The following is a 19947-nucleotide window of genomic DNA, read 5'->3' as shown; positions in this document are numbered from 1 at the left end:
TGGATGGAGCGCCGACCCCTCATCCTAGGGGGGCGCAGCAGCTCAGGCCCTGACCTGGCTGGGTGGCATGATGCTTTGGGGCACAATTTAATCTGATTATCTGAGCTCAAGCTCGGTTTGCGAACCGCTGAGAGGTTCTCATTTCTCAGACGCCCTCCGAGTATCATCTCCCGGAACCGCTTCAGTCCTGCCCAGTTCACCTTGGAGCGTTCTCCAAGTATAGGAGTTGGGTAAGGCCGGAGGGCAGGAAGGGCCCTGGAAACTGCGCCCCCGATTGCTTTGTAAAACAACCTATACCCCTCGGGAAGCCTCACTGCCTCCCGCCAGGGCTGTTTATGGGCGGGTCAACTGCTGTTATCCCTCGGCGCGGACCTAATGAGCGCAGACCTCTCAGAGGGAGGTGGGGACAGTCTGGCCTCAAGATCTCTCCCAGGCGGAAGCCGGCAGCCTTCCACACTGGGCTTCCTGTGACAAGGCTGCCTCCCGAAGACTGGAATTCAGCGCCAGGGCGCGGAGGGTCATTTTTTCCTGCTGGTTTTCTCTGCACACTTCTGGAATATGTGCGGGGTGGGAGCGCAAGACAAGTGAAAGGAAGGCTACTGTTTGTTTCTCCAAAACCTTCCAGGGCTCTGCTGCTGAACAGTGTTGTTACAAATATACTGAAATCAAATACTTCCCTGCCATTCATCACCCCACCCTCGGCAGTTCATCAGGTACCATGCCCAAAACAAGGCCTCATGTCAAAAGCAGGGTTTCAGCTGAGCAAGATGGCACACGCCTATAGTTCCAGCTATTAGGAAGGCTGAGGCAGGACAGTTCCTTGATCCCAGACATTTTGAGTCCAGCCTGGGCAACGTAGTCAGACACTCAAAATAAAGAAAAAAGCCAAAAGCAAGGTTCCAGTTTTTGTTTGTGTGCATGTAGTAATTTCTTGGGATATAAACTGAGATGCTAGGTGGGGTGCTTCGATATATCTTTGGCTGCTACATGAGGTCTGGTTATGCCAGGCTCCCCTCCAACAGGGAAGAGCTTCATCTGCTGCATCTCATGGCTGTGGGGAAGATGCACTTACTTTTAGTGGTTGATGAGGAAGGTGTGATGGTACACGCCTATAGTCCCAGCACTTGGGAAGCTGAGGTAAGACGACTGCTGTGAACTTGAGGTCAGTCTAGCAACATGAATTCAAGCCTAGAACAGGCAGTGAGAGCCTGTCTCAAACAAGGGGAACGGGCTTTGTCCCGAGGCTGCTGCTGGCTTTGGACCACTGTGGGAATTCTGGCCAAACTGGGTCTTATTTCAGTCCCTTTTCCTCACTGCTGTAAGGTATAGTTTTAAGAGGTCTTGTTCTGCTGAGGAACTGCATTCTGTTGATTTTCTATTGAAATAGACACAGCAATAAAGAAAACACAACCCCAAATCCAGTTGCTTTATTTAAAATGAACAAGTTTCATCTAAGTGAAAGTTAAAAAACACCAACCCAATGGCAGACCCCACAGGCATTTCGCGGCAGACACTACAGCACGGGGGACACAGAACCGAGGCTGCCCGGTGTTCTGTTCAACAGCTACAGGAGCCAAGTTCTGTGGTGTCTCTTACCATGGAGACAAGCAGGGCAGGGCTGGTTCCTGGGGGAGGTGGGGGGCACAGGGCACCTTGGCGATTCCAATTTTTCATCTAACAATGAGACAAATCTGAGAGTCACCAGATTTGTATATTGAATTTATATATTCAACTTGTTTGCTATATTCATCTAGTTTTGCTGAAAACAATGTAACAACAACAGGACATCTTGACAAAAGCCAGGAGAGAGAAGCCTGACTTGCCCCAAACCCACTGACCACACATCCTAGCCGTCTGGGGAAAGCTACACACAACTACAGACCCTACAGCTGCATCCTCACATGCTTCTTTCTAGACAGCACTTCTACAACACTGACAGACTCTGGCTCCATCCCATTCTCGTGTCTGAAGTCCTAGGTTCAAGGCCGGGTTCTGGATTTGTACAGCACACTGGCAACTTGTTGTGAGCTTTCACTTGAGGGCCTCCAGCAGCTACTCTACGAAGACACTGTGTTCGGATCCAGCATGCTGGTGTAGGGTTAGCCAGGCCTCTTCATGAGGAACTAGTCCCTTGTGTGTAGTGACGGCTGCATTTGCTTTTCTGGCTGTGGAAGTGCATACTCTTGTCTCCTCCCCTTATGAACGACTGTAGTCACTGCCCAGCAAGCTCAAGATCAGGAACCTGGGCTTGTCCCTGTTGTACCTTCTGCACCAAAAACAATCCTGGCACTCACCTTTTTTTTGAGACAGGGTCTTGCTGTGTAGTTCAGACTGACCTTGAACTGCGTATGTAGCCCAGGCTGGTCTCGAACCTGTGGCAATCGCCTGCCTCAGCCTCCCAAGCACTGGGATTACACACCACCACACCCGGCTGGCACTAGAACTTTTGCTGGATGCTTGAGTTATTAAGCAGTGGGTAGTGCAAGAATAAAATGCAACTGTGAGAGATGTTCCTGCTGTGAGGGTTCTCCCTCCAAGAGCCTGGCCTCAGATCCCTAGACGATGACAATTCTGAAGCCCCCTGTGCAGGTACACTGGATGCTCCTGGCCTGATGGGAGCTGCATTTCCAGAGGCCTAGAGCCCTCTAGATACCCTGGGTCCTGCTCACATCGCTCCTCCCCAGCATTCTAATACCCCTTTTCCAACACACAGCTCTTTGAAGATTGGCAGCAATCCTAGAGAATAATCCCTGGAGATGGGCTCGTGTTGCATCCTTCTCTTTCTTCCTGCTGACTTGATTCGAAGGAGGAGCACGGACCAGGTGGGAGGGAAGAAGGGAGCTCTGGAACACCTGTGCCCAGGCTCCCCCACCTCGCTCTGCTTCCACAATGGAGTGTTGAGTCCTTGGCCCGGTTAGAACAAATAAGGTACCCCACAATTATTTATGGAGTGGCATGAGCATCACAGAATCTGCTGTCCAACACAGTCAGGAGAGAGGACTGTGGCCTGGTCCCTCATTCCTGCTGTTGTCTAGCAACCAGGAGTCACTTCCAGCATCTGAAGAACTGGGAAGCTGAATTTTCAGTTTCAAATTTCTGCTCCACCACCCAGACCACTGGCAACATGTCCCACTGCGCCTCCTGGTGGCAAAGAGCCTCTCTTTTGGCTGAAGTTTAAGGGGAAGTGGGATAGCTCAGTAACAAGAGGGAGGGGGCAGTGTCTGAAGATGGCAAGAAGTCTTCAACAGCTGGAGGAGTAGCTGTGCAGGGTGGTGCACTCCTCTAATCCACCTACTCAAGAGGCTGAGGCAAGTTCCAGGCCAGCCAGAGCACGTGCTGAGTTCTTGTCTTAAAACAAAAGGGCTGGGGATGTAGTCCAGCGGTACAGCGCTTGGCTGCCGTGCACAAGGCTCTGGGTCCCATCCCTAGTATTTGAAGGGGGAAAAAAACCCAAAACAAAAACACAAACAGGAGGAACATCTTCAGTATTATTAAAGAGCTCCAACTTTGAGGATGTGACCCACTCACAGACAAGCACATCCTGGCCCTCCAGGGACCAGGGCAGCTGCTGCTGAGGGACAGAAAGCTGCACCTGACAGCAAACTGCAACCTTTGAGAGAAAGGTTTCCCCAGCCCAGTCACATGCCAGTCTGGGCTTTCAGGATGCAGAAAGCTGAACTGAGAGAAAACAGGACCTGCCTCCTACAGCAAAGGTGTACGACCCAGACTCAGGGAATGACAATCTATTTTCCTTGAATTTAGGGACAGATTAAGGCAAGCAGGTGAATCTAGAGGGCAAGACAGCACATCTGCCGGTCAGTCCCCAAGTTTTCCACCAGAGCACCCACGGATCCCAAAGACTAGAAGCACCACCCGTCCATCACCCCCTCCTGCATGTAACACCAGCTGCCTACTTGATGTGTGCAGGTCAAGCAAGTATGGGACACTCATAATGAAGGCCCTTACAGAGCTGGGAAGAATGGGCTGGTGGAACGCGGCCTGTTTATAACTTAAGTTCTGAGATAAAAGCACACTAAGCACCTTTCTCACTCTGTGAGCAAACAGGTGTCACCCCTGCCCCAAAATGCACCACACAGAACACCCCTGAAATTTCAGTCTCTGAGTGTGAAGACAGATGAAGACTGCTAAGATAGTACTGAGTAGTGTGCGATGGCGCCAGGCACAGCTGGCACACAGCTAGTTTCTGCCTCTGCAGGCATCCTTGCCATGGTGCCAGCCACGGGGGCAGCGCACACTCACAGTGCTTCTTCCACATGGCTGCTGCCCTCACAGACCTGAGTGCACTCGCCACACCCAGGGTCTCTGCTTGTGCAGCCACTCTTCCTTACCAACAGCAGGGAGGGAACAGATAGAGTGAGATGCAGAAGGGGTCACACCCCTCCAGCCTCAGGATCCACCCATGTGGTTTGCACAAAGCGACACAGAACTTTCTTACCCAACATCATGGGAGCTTCAGTATTTCACTGAGCTGGCCGAGTTTTTAAACTTCTTGGTAATCTAGTCTTAGCAAGCAGTAAAACCAGCATCTGACCGAAGACAGGAGCTTGGACCAGAGAAGGAAGATCCACATTCAAAGAAGACAAAGAAGTAGGAGCAGAAGACGTGAGAACTGGGTGTTGGGTGGCTGCCAACAGCTCACACAGAGCCACCTCAGGGAGTCTCCTTATTTGCTCAGGGATGAGCCCGGCCTCCACATGTGTCCCTAATCCTGCCAAGGAAAGTACAACCACCTGTCATCAGCATGTAGACAGCACAGCTGGCCACGGCGCTGGACGGCAGTATTAACGGCATAGCCCTGGGCACCCGTGCTGACGTGACGGTAGGGCTCTCTACAAACCTTTCCTACAAATCACAAAGTCACACATCAGGGACAGGTGCAAGCATTTAACAGAAACAACTCCGAGGCAAGAGAAGAAACCTAAGCAGGGCTCTGAAAGGACAACTGGGGCTGAGAAGTACCCATTCTAGCCTCATCAGCTTCTTCACAGGAGATCCTGCCTTTCTCCATGCAATTCCAGCTGGATCACACAGGACGCGTACAAGGTGACAGAAAGGAACGTGGGAATGGAACTTGCACTGCTCTTTATAAGAACCTAACAGGAACGTCACATATAGCAGTCCAGACTTCAGACACAGAACAGTATGGACTTCAGCATTTTACTGTCTTTCCCCCAGCCTCACCTCTGAAAAAGGTTCTCTGGGACTGCAAGACCCCAAAGGCACATGGCAGGGACAACCTTCACCATGTGCATGTCACATGCTGCACAGGGCAGAGTCTGGCAGATAGATGCTCTACTGCTTCTGAAGGTGAGGTATAGCTAATTTAGATCCAATGTTGCATAAGAAGCAAACAAAATTTCAAGACATGCTTGGGATACTGTAAGAAAAGTCAGGCATGATGGCCCATGCCTGTAATTCTAGCACTCAGAAGGGAGGCTGAGGCAAGAGGATCACCGTAAGTTTAAGGCCCAACTGGGCTACATACTGAATTCAAGGCCAGTCTAGCTTACACAGCAAGTCTCTGTCTCAAAAACAAAACTAACTGACAAAGCAAACAAAACTAAAGATGTATGCTGGGTGTGGTAGCACACACCTGTAATCCCAGCACTTGGGAGGCTGAAGCAGGAGGACTGCTGTGAGTTCAAGGCCAGCGTGGGCTACACAGTGTAATCCTATCTCAAACAAAACGAAGATATAATTTTTTAAAAAATCTACAAAAAAAAAAAAAAAAAAATCTGAACTCTTTGCTGTTGTCTGGCTTGGCCCAAGTACCCAAAGGAGCAATGGCGAACTGGAAAAAAGCTAAGAAGCTCTGCCCAAGGGTCTTCAGAAGCTGCCAGACAACTCTCCCAGTGTCTCCCCCTTCACTCAGGATGTTACGTCCCCATCAGCATCCTGTAACAAAGCTGCTGCTCTCCCAAGGACTTTTGGAGAGGGGCAGCAGGGCACGCTCTGCTACTACCAAAGGCGCAAGTGCTGGAGATATAAAATGGACTCATTTTATTAAATAGTGCAAAGGGTCTCTTTGGCACTGCCCACGAGCTCTTGCCTTTACCATAAATGAGCCGTGCTGACTTGCCCCAGTAGCACAGGAAGAGCAACTGTAGCAAATGCTGAGCCAGTGGCACGTTGAGGGCATCCTCCTCCAGTGTGCAGTGCCCTCCCCTGGTCTGCAGGATTCCACAGGCTGTGCCCCTGGGCCCTGCCCTGCGCTGCAAGCGTGTCCTGTACCAGAGACTGGCGTGCGCGGTCACCTGGAGGAGCTGCGCTCTTTGCTCACGCAGTCGTCCTGTGAGGTGGTGTCCCCGTTGCCCACCATGCTGCACGTCCTCCTCTTCTTCCTGCGGTGCATTGTCCCTTCACCTTCTGACCCCGACTCACACTGGACACAGGAGGAAAACGAGAGTTCAACCAGGACGCAACCATTTCTCCGCAAAACCCACCCACGCCAAGGTGACAGCACGGACAATAAGCACTGTCTCCCAGGAGTGAAGCAGCCACAGCAGCTCGGAGCACTGCCTGGGCGTCCATGCACGGGCAGGCTCCCTAAGAGCTGCAGGTTCCTCAGACATGCAATGGCCACCCCACTGGTCTCTCCTGGCGGCTTATGGGTTTGTAATTGAGACCCCACTGTAAAATATTGTACACTTGGCATTCTGAGATTGCTGTGGCATTTCACTACACCAACAGAATTCAGTGGGTAAAAGTACACAGATACAGCATTTAACAGTTTTAGTTCCCCTCCCCAACCGACAGAAAAGACTGACTCAGTACAGTCAGGGACAGAAAAGACAAAAAATTAAGAGGTAGGCACAGTGGTGTAATCCCAGCACTCAGGAGACTGAGGCAGGGGGTCACCACAAATTTGAGGATAACATAGGCTACAGCCTGTTACACAGCAAGATCCTGTCTCAAAAAAATAAGAGACAAAAATTAGCCGGGTAAGGTAATGTACATGGGTAATTCTAGCACTTGGGAGGCTGAGGAAGGAGGATCACAAGTTCAAGGCCAGCCTAGATTACATAGTGAGTTCAAGGCCGGCCTGGACTACATAGTGAAACCATCTCACACACAAAATAAAAAAGTGCAGGGGGGGTGCGGGGGGAGGATTTCATTGCTAAGGGCTAAAACTCTTTTACCCACTATTTCGTATTAACTTAAACCCTCTTACCCATTATTTCTTACCCACTGCTGTTTACTAGCTGTGTAGTGCTGGGCCATATTACCCTAAATGCCCTGTACCTCAGTGGTTATCTGGCCAGACACACATATGTGAAGCTGTCAAGTGAGCAAGGCTCACCCTTCTGCATGAATAGTGACTCCCACAATCCTCAGTCGGAGGCAGGCTGGTATGCATGGGCTCCTTATGCCCAAGGCCCCTGTGCAGGCAACCCAGACCTCCCTTACCTCAGAGTCCGAGTCGGAGGAGCTGGAGCTGGAGGAGCTGGAGGAGTCACTGGAGCTGTCAGAGGCGATGCCTGTGGATTCCTGGAGGTCAACAGCATCTGCTAGGACTGCCAGCTCAGGGTGCTCCTGCTTTAAGATCCTGAGAGGCAAGAGAAGTTCTGAGCCCAAGAGAGAGGAGCAACACCCACACATGATGACTTAGACTAAAAGTGAGACCTACACAGCTTGGAGACACTCAAGTGTCCAGTGTATCGACTCAAGTGACTCCCGTACATAGCCCCACGCTGGAGCAAGCCCTTGAGGCCGCCTATACTGTTCCAAAGGAAAGCCCCACTTGAGTTCCACACAATTCCCATGGCCTGCCTACGCAGGAGCCAGCTGCACAGATGCATGGGAGGTACTGTTCCCTTGGCTTGGTCTTAGTTTTCTTTCTTTTCCTAGTTTTTGCCTCGTTCCTGAAACTTTCCTAGCTTGTTTTTTTTTTTTTCTTTTAAATCTTTCATTTTCACAGCACAGCACAATGACGCTAGCTGGGTTTAGTTAGATTCTCCTTTTAAGACCAGAAACAATTAGGTTTGTAAGAACTAAGGTGTCAATTAAGAGAGACTGCCCCCTTCCTTCACTTGGGAAACAAACTTATTGACTCCAAGAGCTGCAGCCTTCCCCTGTGGGAATTGAAACTGCTCCACTGTCACCAGCCACAAAAGACCTGCTGTCTGTTAAGGCGCTGCAGTGACCGTGCTGAGCACATGCTGGCCTGCAGGGCAGAGGTGGGCCGCAGGAGCCTGGGGTTCAGTGGAACAGGAGCCACCACCCTTGGCGGCCTCTCAGAGGGAGAAGGTGCACTGAACAAGCCAGAATCCCTCTCTTACCCCGAGAGCTGGTCCCTCCAGGTCAGGGTTGGGACACAGTGGCACGGGGTGGCTGGGGGTGGCTTGCACTGCCGCTGCCCGTGCTGTATCTGGTCTGTGGATAAACAGAGGAGCTAAGTCTCCAGGGCAGTCACCTCACTCACAAGAACTTAAGGCAGTAAGTTCAAATGGGAAGTGCTTCTGGGTAAGAAAAACAAATTACCACAGTAAAACCTAAGCCAAAAGGCTTCTTTTGGAAGGGCTAGCTTTGAAAATCAAACAAGCAAACAGACAACAAAACAAAACAAAAAGAAAAGGAAAAATAATCCCAGTTACAACCATGTTTTGAGTGAGTGGCTTTGAACAAACATACAGAGGCTCCCCCGCCAACTGGAGGCTGGCAAACATCCTGAAAGCTGGCCCTGACTTTGGTGTTCTTGCCCCTGCCGGGGAGGCCCAGCGGCCCCAGCTTCCCAGGCCTCTCTGAGCTCAGCACAGAATAGTGGGGTGGGCTCTTTTTTATCTCTGGGGTAGGAGTTGGAACAAAGCAAAAATGAGAAAGAAGTGCTTCTCACCTATACCATTTCCTCGATAACTTTGGTCTCCCTCTTACCGTCTTGTGCCACACAACAGGGAAGTTGGTGCTGCTGGCAAAATTCTGGGTGATGGCAATGGTGGTGTCAAGATTGAGGACAACATGCCACCAGCCTCCTGAAATCCAACAAATAAACAGTTCAACGGGTTTGGTCCTCTACAATCACTGTGTAACACTGATTCCAGGAAGTGGCCGTTCTTAACCATAAGAGACAGCACACAGGCACACAGTACAGCTGGAGAAAGGTGGCTGACCTAGGGGCTGGAGGTGAGCTGTCTGTGTCAGTAACATGGGACTGTAGCACAGCCACAGCACCCATCCCTTTAGCCACCTTCTATGGCTATTTTCCTGATAGAGGGCAGAGTCAAGCAACTGTGACAATCTGTGCCTAAAATACTTACTCTGGCCCTTTACTGAGAGTTTGAGCCTTAGTAATCTAAAGCTATACTTCTCAAATTTGTAAAGGCAGAAAGTTCTTCAACTTCTGAGAACACCCACCTTAATCACTTTTTGAGTTAGGGTCTCACTATGTAGCCCAGGCTGGTCTCAAACTTACATCGTTCCTCCTGCTCAGCCTCCCAAGTGCTAGGATTAAGTGCCACCACACCTGGCTGTAGTTGTTAGGTGTGGTGGTCCCTGACTCAACTGTATCAAAACCCCACTTTACAGAAATCAGCACAAACTGTTACACTGCAGAGACCCTAGGTAAGTACGATGGATACAGTTACTTTTATCCTGCATAAAAGCTGTCCTGCTTGACATTCAGCTACACAGTGTCAGCAGAGCAGGTCACTTCATGTACCTGACAAGCATAAGACACTTTTTAGACCCATTCTAAATACAGTTCTACTCCAAAAGGACAACACAAATTACTGCAATGAAAGAATGTACCGGGGTGGGGTGTACCTCAGGGGCAGAACACTTGCTTAGCATGTACATGGGCTGGGTTCAGTGCCAGCAAGGGGCTCAGATATACCTGGGACAAAGACAGTCTCTCCTGGTTTTTGTAAGATTTCCAGGGGTTTGAATTCAGGTGGCCACGTTGGAAGCTGTGTCCGGGGATAAATGACATTAAACCACGTAATGGCTTCATCTTGCTGGTTCCCGCCTTCTTCTCGGGTGACCTTGATGAGCTCCCGGGGGGTGCTTGTCGGGAACAGGCACCAGCGCTTGTGGCCCTGCACTAAGGCATTCCAGGCACTGGTTCCCAGAGGGTCAATGTGAATCCCAGTTCCGGAACGTGGCGGCCCCATGACAAACCACCTAAAGAAAGGAAACAAGACGTGAAGGGGATTTTAACTATAGGTACGTGGCACAAAAGATTAAATTCTGCTGGGCGTGATGATACACAGGGCGTGATGGTAAACAGGCGTGGTAGTGCACGCCTATAATCTCAGCACTTGGAAAGCTGAGGCAGGAGGATCCCTGCCAAGTTCAAGGCCAGCCTGGCCTACACAGTGAGTTCAAAGGTCAACCTTGAATTACACAGGGAAACGCTGTCTCAAAAAAAAAAAAGACTAAGTTCTTACTACATATTACACAATGTATTATTGCCATTTGGGACACTATACAAATTTTGGTACACAGAAACACTAAGTGAATTGTGCATGGAATGATTTCTAACATAAAAAAAGTCACTGAAAGAGTGTAATCGCTGAAACTTCCCCAAGAGATCAGTCAGTCACCTTCAACCACACATGTAAATCACCTGGGGAGTCTGACTAATTCTGATGTCCCAGGGCACCCCAGGCCAATTAAATCAGTCTCCCCACAATAGCAGCCCAAGGTTAATGTGCAGCCACGGAAGAACCACTCACTGTCGGGAAGATCGGCCGACTGAACTCTGGCACCAGAAGCTGTTGGGGGTGAGATTTTAGGCACTGAACAACAAAATATTTTACCTGTAAGGAGGCCTGCGCTTCTCCCCTGCATACTGGAATAGGTCATCGGTGAAAAACTTGGGCACCTTGTAGTCTTCCAAAAGTTTCCTTCTCTTGGGGTGTTCACCATAGCTACTATCGAAGATGTAAAGCGGGCTGTCATCCCGAGTGCTCTCCATGTACTCGATGTAGTATTTCATCTTCATCTTTACCGAATAGCCATCGTTATCCTCACCACACTTGAACTTCTGGTTGCGGTATTTCCTTTTTAGGCGCTCCAGAGTCCATTTCTCCTGCGCAGACCAGCCTTCCTGGGCATTCAGCAAAACCACGGGCTTGTAAGGTCTTTCATATCGCTCCACGAATTCTTCCACGGACAGCTGTAAAGCGTCTGCCCTTTCCACGTTATCCTAAGGGAATTAGAAAAGATCTCTCTAGTTAAAAAATTTAAAAGTCCGATGCAGATAAGGATGTCTCCCAGGGCCAATTAGCAGTGACATACACCGCGGCAATGAATGAGACTGGCTCCCCCCGGGGGGGGCGGTACGTGCGAGCGAGCACGTCGCATCCGGAGCCACAGCATCTTCCACGTGTGGGTTTTGACAGCCGGGTCCCCCCGGGACCCCGCCGCCCGAGGGGCCAGAGGCGACCCCGCCACCTGGTGGTAGAAGGGAGCCCGTCCGGCCGTCCGGGCCTCGGGCGCCCCGAACTCAGCGAGGCCCGCGCTCCGGCCGCCGGGGAAGGTGCGGGCGCCCGGCCCCGCGCCCCAGCCCCGCTCACCGCCACGGCCGCCGGGTTCAGCGGGAAGCTCTCGTAGTAGTTGTGTCGGGTCCAATCCACCGAGTCCTTGAGCTCTGGCCGCGCACTCCGCTTGGCCTCGCGGATCCGCTTCTTGCTCTTGTGGTTCATCCTGCAGGGTCACCAGCTGCTTTCGCGACGACCTGGGTGCAGCTCGATTCCTGCCACTAAAACGCCCTTCCCGACCAGGGCGGCGGCGACGGCGAGGCGACAGCTAAATGCCCTTCGCTCCGGCCGGGCGCGTTTAAAGCCGCCTTCCAGAAAATTCACTCCCAAGCCTCCTCCCGAGCCTCGGGTTGGGCGTGAGGCAACTGTTCTCCCCGCCCCACGGAGTCTCGCGGCCCGCCATTGGCCTCCGCCCCTCCAAGCTCCACCCTCACAAGAGCCCAGTGGGAGCCATGTTGAGAAGGTCGCGTCTTCGGGGGGGGGGGTGTGAGTCGTACTTTCGCCCCGCCCTCTTACGACACTTCCGGCGTGCGCTCCGCTTCCGGTTGCGCTCCGCTTCTCTGCTGCCCTCTTCTGGCTCGGTTCCGCTAGGGGCCTCGCTGTTTTTAGATTGTTCCGTTTGGTCAGCTTCGGCTTGGTATGGCGGTGCGTGCGGCTGCGGGATCGCCCGCGCAGGGCCTTTTCCTTCTCGTGGTTTGGCCCTAGCAGTCGGGTGGGGCGGCGCAGACCCATCTGGCGTACCGGAGACTGCGGCCCGGCGTCCCGCCTACGCACCCTGGCAGCCCGGCGTACGGCTGGCTCGCGGGCCTCCGACGACCCTGCGGGCCAGCTCGGTCTCCGAGGCCATGTGGCCCGGGCCCAGCGCTTCCGGTTCTCGAGGGAGACGGGCTCGGGAGCTGAGGGTGCTGTGCTGGAGATCCGCGTCCCGCAGGTGCGTGCAGTGCCCTGTGCGGTTCTCGGCTGACCCGGGTGGCGAAGCGGGTGGGTCCCTCAGCTCCGCGGCTTCCAGCTTTAGGTTGGCGCTCAGAGCCGAAAGTTTGGGATGGAGCCCTTTGGCGGATTCAGTGTCTTAGTAGGACGGCTGAGGACCGAGCGAGGAAAGGGTCTTCTCCAGGTCGGATAGATTTTCTGTGGGGAACCCTTGTTGAAAGGGTTCTCAGTTCATCGTTTTTTTGTTTTGTTTTGTTTTTCCGGTTTTGAGGATTGATCACAGGGACTCGGGCATGCAAAGAGCTCTACCTCTGAGGTGCAGCCCCAGCCCATATTTCTCTGGGTGCCCAAATAAAGTTTCTTGGGTTGGCTCTGGCTTCTTTCTTTGAACTCACAGCTGGCAGGGCTTTATGCGTTCTGCTTTTTAAGAGGCAGAATCAGTTTGAGAGGAGTTTTTTTTTTTTTTTTTTTTTGTCTTTTTGAGACAGGGTCTCACTATGCAGTTCAGACTGGCCTTGAGCTCACTTTGTAGCCCAGGCTGGCCTCAAACTTCCAACGATTCTCCTGCCTCAGCCTCCCGAGTGCTGGGACTACAGGCGTGTGATACCACACCCAGCCAGTTTGAGAGGGTTAAAAGGCTGGAGTAGAACTCATTTCCGGTAGCCTTCAGGCGGCTTCACGTTATAATACTCTAGAATCTCTAGATTTAGGGATGTGTGTGAAGATTTTCGCCGTGAATAAGGACCCCGTTTTCAGTGCCCAAGTCTGCAAAACTCCCCCTGGTTAGACAGCCTTCACTGAGTGTTGTACACCGGCCCCTACACTTAATGCCTAGCATCGTGTTTCCTCTCCCCTCATACTGGGGAAAGGGCCTGTGGACTGTGCTATATCCCCAGCCATTTATTTATTTACTTTGTTTGAGACAGGGTCTTGCTCTGTAGTTCAGGCTGGCCTTGAATTCAAAGCGATCGTCCTGCCTCAGCTTCCTGAGTGCTGGGATTACAGGCATGTGCTACCACACCTGGCCTTTATATTTTGAGCCAGGAGGGCCTCACTAAATTGCCCAAGCTGGACTTAAACTTCTGGTCCTCCTCCGTCAGCCTCCCAGAGTCCTGGGATTGGCTACTTTCCCCCTTGTAGCCTTTTCTACTACCACACCAGGAGCGGTTTTATTGCTAATACTGGCTGCTTTGTGCCTTGCATTGAGTATCCCTTATCACTTCATGGAGACAGTATTTTGCAGTTGAGGAAACCAAAGCACTGACAGGTTAAGTAACCTGTGTGAGATCACGCAGCTAGTAAAAAATTACAGACAAGAGTTTCAACCCAGGTAGGTTTATTCAGGATATGAGCTGTGATGTGTTGCCTCAAAGTGGCATTAGCTCATGATTCTAGCTGCCCAACGCCTTTGAGGGCTGCCCTCCTTCCAAGCCTCAGATTCAGCTTTGCTCACACCTGTCCCGGGATGCCTTCCTCGAACTGTGCACTCTGCTTGCCCTTTAGCATACCTTGCAAGTTGTACTGTGTCCAGTAACTTCCTGTGGCACGCAGAATAAATTCTTAACTTAGTATGTGCTCAACAAGACCCACCGATCAGGTCCCTGCTGTACCTCTTCAGAGCCATCCCTTACCACACCTAGGGTTGTTTGTCCAGCCAGGAGGACCTTTGAATCTATCTGCAACAGCCATCTCATGGTCATCTCACCCCATCCCATTATGTTCTTAACCCTGGTTTATTATTTGTGGCTTTTATCGCTTAATCAAAAAATCTCTTACTTGCTTATTTGTTGCCTTTGTCCGGTAGGATACTGAGTGCTCCGTCCCCAGCCTAAGAGTGGCTCTTGGTTCACAGGTACTGTTGAGGTGCTTGTGGAATGCATTGAGAGCTATGAAGTGTTCATCATAGTGTGTTGCAGTTCTGTATGCCTCACGGCTTGGGACCCGGAGAACAGGGTTGTCATTTTTCTAATGGATGCCAGGGCCTGACAATGGTTACTGTACAGATACTCCAGTTTCCAGCAGGCTTTTGTGGCATCCATACAAAAACACTTTTTCCAGGTCCTGCATCTCCAGTATGGCATGTACGTCTGGCCTTGTGCTGTGGTCCTGGCCCAGTACCTCTGGTTTCACAGAAGAGCTCTGCCGGGCAAGGCTGTGTTAGAGGTATGAGGGTCCCTGCTCCCAGAGTACCGGGTTATGTTCAGAGTTGGTCTGCATGCTCTTTACGACTTGTTTGAAAGTCGGTGGTGTAGCTACCACTCGAAAGGTCTGTGAGCTAAAGAAAGCTTTTATATTTTTAAGTGTTGAAGTGATAGACAAGTAAGTGGCACACAAAACCTAAAATATTTAGCTAGACTTTTAGTTTGATGACTCCTAAAGGAAGCCTTTTGACTTGAGTCTTTCCTAGGGTGGTGGTTGATGGGGTCATCCAGACTGTACTAGAGCACTTAGTGCTTCTCACAATTGGGCTGCCATATGTATGTAACAAAAGACCAAAAATTGGGTAGTTTTTTTTTTGGAGGGGGGGTCCCAGGAACTGAACTCGGGTGCTGGGGAGGTACTATGCTATTGAGCCTACATCCCCAGCCCTGGATAGCTTAACAAATTTCTTAAGAGGTCTAGGGGCTTGGAAATTCTAAGATCAAGACCCTAAACTTGGCTCATAAGACATGCCTCCTGTTTTCAAGGTAACACTCCAGGGCTCTGAACCCCCCAGACAGGCCTCTTTATTTCACTGCAGTCGTCCTGCCTCAGCTTCCGGAGTGTTAGAATAATGTGCGTGCCATGGTGCCTGGCTTCCATGGCTTTTATAAGGGGCTATAATCCCAGAGCACCTCCCAGAGGCCCTCCATCACAGTGGTATTTAGGTTGGCACGAAACATTGGCCATAAGCATAGTGCTTTCCATTTTAAAGGCTGACATTAGTCTTAAAAGCTCTCTTTTTTGTTTTCTCACCATGTTATCTCATCTGGGTTTTCTGAAGGCCTGGAAAAATCTTAAGCATGTGTTGTAGAAATAGTACACTTTTGTGCTGGTTCTTAGCTTAAAGTATTCCTGCTAAGACATTCACAAAAATGTTTCTATGCCCATTCATCCCCAAACTAGGGGCAACTTTTTTTTTTTTGGTCCAACTCAGGACCTGGCACTTGCCAGGCAGGGGCTGTGCCACTGAACTATATATCCCTGGCCACCTTGTTCTTCTATGAGTGTATCTGTGACCAAATTTCTTACTTAGTATGTTTACAAAATTCTTACTTTCCAGGCCCAGTTAGAAAACCTTTAATAAGGCCGGGTGTGGTGGCTCATGCCTGTAATCCCAGCACTCAGGAGGCTGAGGCAGGACGATCACTGCGAGTTCGAAGCCAGCCGAGGCTACAAAGTGAGCTCAAGGCCAGCCTGAACTGCACAAGCAAGACCCTTTCTCAAAGACAAAAAAAAAACCAAAAACACAAAACCTTTAATAGAAGGCTACAGACTTGTGTCTTGCTCTAGAGTAAAGCAATTAACTTCAGGACAACAGCAGCTAGCTATACATGCGTGTTACCACTGCTGGCATCTTCTGAAATTGGCAGCTTTTAGAGCATGCTCAGAGGGCAGGGATATAGCTCAGTGGCATAAGCGCCTGCCTGGCAAATGCAGGGTCGTGAGTTCGATTGCTTGTACCAAAAAAAAAGCATGCTCAGAGCTGAAAGCCATGACGTAAGGCAGCGTCTCAGAACTGCCTTTTGTGCTGTAACTGAACTGCCCAGGATGCATTATTGACATTGGATGCCATGCCCTTTCAAATGGAAACTGGTGTAACTTAGTTTGTACTTCTTGACCCAGTAACTCATCAGAAAGGAACTTTTACCTGATGAATGTAAAGCCTAAGCTGAAAAACTCAAAAATATACAGATGCTGCCCTCCAACCTAGGATTCACTCTGCTCCACTCAAACCTTGTACGTTTTCCTAGAACTACTTGCCATTAGCATGTCATGTTACACTTGTTAATGCAAGGACAGTTATCAAAGATGAAGTTCTTTGCCATCCCAAGTAATTCTGAAATGCCACCTTCCACATTTTATTTTTAACTAGATTGGAGCTGGAGTGAGCCTTCCAGGAATCTTGGCTGCAAAATGTGGTGCTGAAGTGATACTATCGGACAGTTCAGAGTTGCCTCACTGTCTAGAAATCTGTCGGCAAAGCTGCCAGATGAATAACCTGCCACAGGTGGATGTTGTAGGGCTGACTTGGGGTCACATATCTTGGGATCTTTTGACTCTACCACCACAAGATATTATTCTTGCGTCTGATGTGTTCTTTGAGCCAGAAGGTAAAACTTTAGTTCACTAGTAAGGCTGGGCCAGAGATACTATAAAGTCCACTTAAAAGCAATGCTTTCTCCTTAGATTTTGAAGACATTTTAAGTACAGTGTACTTTTTGATGCAGAAGAACCCCAAGGTTCAGTTGTGGTCTACCTATCAGGTTAGAAGGTATGAGTAATTCTGATTTACTTACAATTTCATTAAAAGTTACAAGGGCAGAACAGGCATTATGCTTTAAATTTTTTTTTTTTTTTTTTTTTAAGTGCCAACTGGTCCCTTGAAGGTCTGCTCTACAAGTGGGATATGAACTGTGTCCATGTTCCTCTGGAGTCCTTTGATGCAGATAAGGAAGATATAGCAGAATCTGCACTTCCAGGAAGACATACTATTGAAATGCTAGTCATCTCCTTTGGAAAGGGTCTCTGAATTATACCCATAAGCAGTTACCGGATGTCAATACCAGAATCAGGCCACTTTAGCTTCCTGGGAAAATAGAATGAGCTTGAAGATGGACAGATCTGCTGGTCTTGGACTGTGTCAACTAGACAGCACTAATGGGATAACATCAACCATTCAAACAATTAAAGCACAAAGTGTAGTAAGAACTTGGATTTTCTTAATTATTAAGCGTAAGTCAGACTGAGAAGGGGCTACTCACCTCCCCTAAGTGCTAGCTTGAAGCAATGATTTCAGAACTGGCATTTCTACTTTAATTAACATAGAAAAAGCGGGTACTGAAATGTCTTTATGCTGTATATATAGCAAGTGACTCAAATTGCATAGGTCTTTCAAATAAATGGGAAAAGAGACGGAGACTTTCTATTAACATCAAAACATTTTAATTGAACTACAGAAACAATGGTTATAGTACAGAATATTCAGAAGCAAAGATACACCATGTTTTAAGTACTTACAAAGTTACAAACCATTTGTTTCCTTAACATTTTTCCGTATTTTAAGTTCGTACATGAAGATGATCAGATTTACCATTTTGGGGGAGTAGGGGGAAAAAGGTGTATTTATCACCAGCTAGATGTGCTCACTGTATGCTCCGTTATTTATATGCAAGGCCCGGGTGACTGGAAGTGCAGTTGACAGGCATTTTAATAAACTGGACAGCCATTTGTTTCTGCACGACAAGGCATCTTTACACAGGAGCAATCGGGAGAAAACAGGAAACAGCCAAGCACTCTGCACTGCAACACGCCACCTTAACAGCTAACCAGCATTACTCAACTGCTACACAACTGCGCCTAGTGCACAAAAATACATAAGAGAAGAGATTAGAATTGTGTTTGGTAAACAATCCTTTCAAAAAATCAAGTCTTTTCACCCTGAAAAGTCTTTATACAAATTTGGGTTCAGATTACCATTTAGGTCTGAAAGTAAGTAACATATAAACAAATTTACACCAACTTTTGTAGGTTTTTAATTTTAAGGAATGAAGGCAATGTTGAGTCAATCTCTTGACAGCTTTAGGCTGTGTGTAATGGCTGCACATGTTTCCTTAAAAGTCAGGAGGCCACAAATTAGGTTACCAATCTGTTTAATTTCAAACAAAAAAAGTCAGCACTATATAAACAAAATGAAGTTTTACCTCAAATATCCAATCCAATAATGAAATCTGAAGTCGTTCACCTCACTAAATTACAAGAAATTTGAATAACAGGAACAAAATGGCACATAAAATGAAGTTTGCCACCTGAGGCAAAGTTAAAACAAGTAAAAAGTTAGACAAATGTTACAAAATAACCTTTTCAATAGCCAGTTGCTTGTTCCAAGGACTCCTCGATGGACCGATGGACTGAGTTCGTGGTCCTTTCCCCCAAAGTCCTCTGTTATGCTGCTTGCCGATTTATCTAGGTTTGAAAGAAAAGAAGTTCAGCTTACCTTCTTCCCTTATAAGAAAGTACCAAAGTGCACATGGTTTCAGTTCTCACGAATGTACTTACTAAGGCTCTGGTGAAACAAATAGGTTATAGTAAGGTTCCACCCAGCCATTAAGAGGTTTTGAAAGGCCCAATTAGGAAATTTTCAGAATCAGTATTTACAAGTTTGAATTTACGGTTTCTTGGCCAAATTAACCAAGGTGAAAGAAAAAAAGGTAAGGGGGGGAAAAGAAAAAGTGGGGGGTGGGGAGGTGTGTATCCAAACAAAAGCACTAAGGAATTACTCTACATCTTAAGAAATCCTTTTCAAATGAAATATTTGGCAATCGAGAAATGTTTTTATCCGAGCTATTTAGGGCCCTTTCCTTTTAAAAAATAGGACCAAACGATTTGAGAGTTAAAGACACACTATCCTTTCCCCACCCAGTGCAATACCTGTAAACTTTCTTTTGGGGTTCCAAAAGTTCATTGCTTCTTAATTGCAATTCCTCTGCCACATCCATTAGAATACGCTGTCCCAGTCAGTACAACAATAGTTGAACTGATCGTTTTTTTCTCTACCAGGATAGTGCATCTTTAACGTTTAAAGACAAACCTGCTCCAATACACGCCCACAGAAACTGGTCCCTGGAGGATCAGCCAAATCAGTTAAAATCTGCAATACTGGCCAATATTCTTTTATCAAACAGGAGACCGCAGCTTTAAAGGGGGAAAATGCAGACGTTGGATAAAAACAGCAAGAAATAATCATTTTCATTAATAGGTCTCAAAACAGTTTACGAAACAGCCATTATTATCTAAGCTTAACACACATCCTTTCTGCAGACCCCTCTCTTCATTTCCGTATCGCTCCCAAAGCCGAGTACGTCCAGCGCGGCGCGCGGCGCCGGGGTCACGTTACACTACACGGCCACGACCTGCCCCAAACCCCACGCGACTCCAGGCTGCGCCGGGCCCGCAGACATTACCGTGCGCTTACGACGACACCGCTCCTTCCTCCTCGGGGGACTTGGGGGGGCTCTTGGATCGCGACCTGGACTTCGACTCCCTCTTGGACACGGGGGGAGGACTCCGGGACCTGGACCGGGACCGGGACCGCGACCGCGACCTGGACACCGACGAGGACTTGGACTTGGACCTTCGCGCCGATCTGGACTTGGAGGTGGAGCGCGAGCGCGAGCGCGTGCGGGACCGAGACTTGGAGCGGCTGTAGCGGGATCGGCTGCGGGAGCGGGGGCGGCTGCGACTCCGAGAGCGGCTGCGGCGGCGCCTCCGCGGGCTGCGGGCGGGACGAGAGGCGCTTAGCCCAGCCGAGCCGGGCCGG

The 19947-nt window shown here is 49.3% G+C and overlaps 3 protein-coding genes across 9 annotated transcripts in view; 1 reads left to right on the top strand and 2 right to left on the bottom strand.

Annotated features, from left to right (window-relative positions):
* Positions 1–1411: 1411 nt before the first annotated feature.
* On the bottom strand, positions 1412–11984 carry Jmjd6 (jumonji domain containing 6). 5 transcript variants are annotated; one of them, XM_005407413.2, is made up of 7 exons: positions 11535–11984; positions 10776–11164; positions 9851–10137; positions 8855–8990; positions 7429–7567; positions 6276–6403; positions 1412–3425 (listed from the first exon to the last, which is right to left on the bottom strand). In XM_005407413.2, exons 1-7 carry the CDS (start codon positions 11661–11663, stop codon positions 3350–3352), a joined length of 1284 nt encoding a protein of 427 aa, XP_005407470.1. In that variant the 5' UTR covers positions 11664–11984; the 3' UTR covers positions 1412–3349. The 5 variants fall into 5 exon arrangements, with proteins under 5 accessions (XP_005407470.1, XP_013361478.1, XP_005407471.1 ...); XM_013506024.1 differs by having other exon boundaries at positions 1412–1674; positions 11535–11983; XM_005407414.2 differs by lacking the exon at positions 1412–3425 and adding an exon at positions 3432–4729 and having other exon boundaries at positions 11535–11983.
* A 58-nt stretch (positions 11985–12042) lies between these two features.
* On the top strand, positions 12043–17339 carry Mettl23 (methyltransferase like 23). Of its 3 annotated transcripts, XM_005407411.2 has the most exons (5): positions 12043–12429; positions 14487–14591; positions 16504–16741; positions 16818–16902; positions 16998–17339. In XM_005407411.2, exons 2-5 carry the CDS (start codon positions 14508–14510, stop codon positions 17158–17160), a joined length of 570 nt encoding a protein of 189 aa, XP_005407468.1. In that variant the 5' UTR covers positions 12043–12429; positions 14487–14507; the 3' UTR covers positions 17161–17339. The 3 variants fall into 3 exon arrangements, with proteins under 3 accessions (XP_005407468.1, XP_005407469.1, XP_013361480.1); XM_005407412.2 differs by lacking the exon at positions 14487–14591; XM_013506026.1 differs by lacking the exon at positions 12043–12429 and having other exon boundaries at positions 14503–14574.
* A 215-nt stretch (positions 17340–17554) lies between these two features.
* The window catches only part of Srsf2 (serine/arginine-rich splicing factor 2), a 2885-nt gene continuing 492 nt past the window's right edge, over positions 17555–19947 (bottom strand). Inside the window, exons 2-3 of the mRNA XM_013506028.1 lie at positions 19592–19947; positions 17555–18593 (exon numbers count right to left, since the gene is read on the bottom strand). The exon at positions 19592–19947 is cut by the window's right edge and continues 6 nt beyond it. Coding sequence (XP_013361482.1) covers positions 19599–19947 — 349 coding nt within the window. The 3' untranslated portion in view covers positions 17555–18593; positions 19592–19598. The remainder of the gene's footprint in view (positions 18594–19591) is intronic.

This window comes from Chinchilla lanigera, unplaced genomic scaffold (assembly GCF_000276665.1).
Source record: "Chinchilla lanigera isolate Chin_1 unplaced genomic scaffold, ChiLan1.0 scaffold00105, whole genome shotgun sequence".
Classification (NCBI taxonomy): Eukaryota; Metazoa; Chordata; class Mammalia; order Rodentia; family Chinchillidae; genus Chinchilla; species Chinchilla lanigera.
Note: the sequence above shows the minus strand (reverse complement) of the source record. Positions and strands in the feature narration are given on the sequence as shown.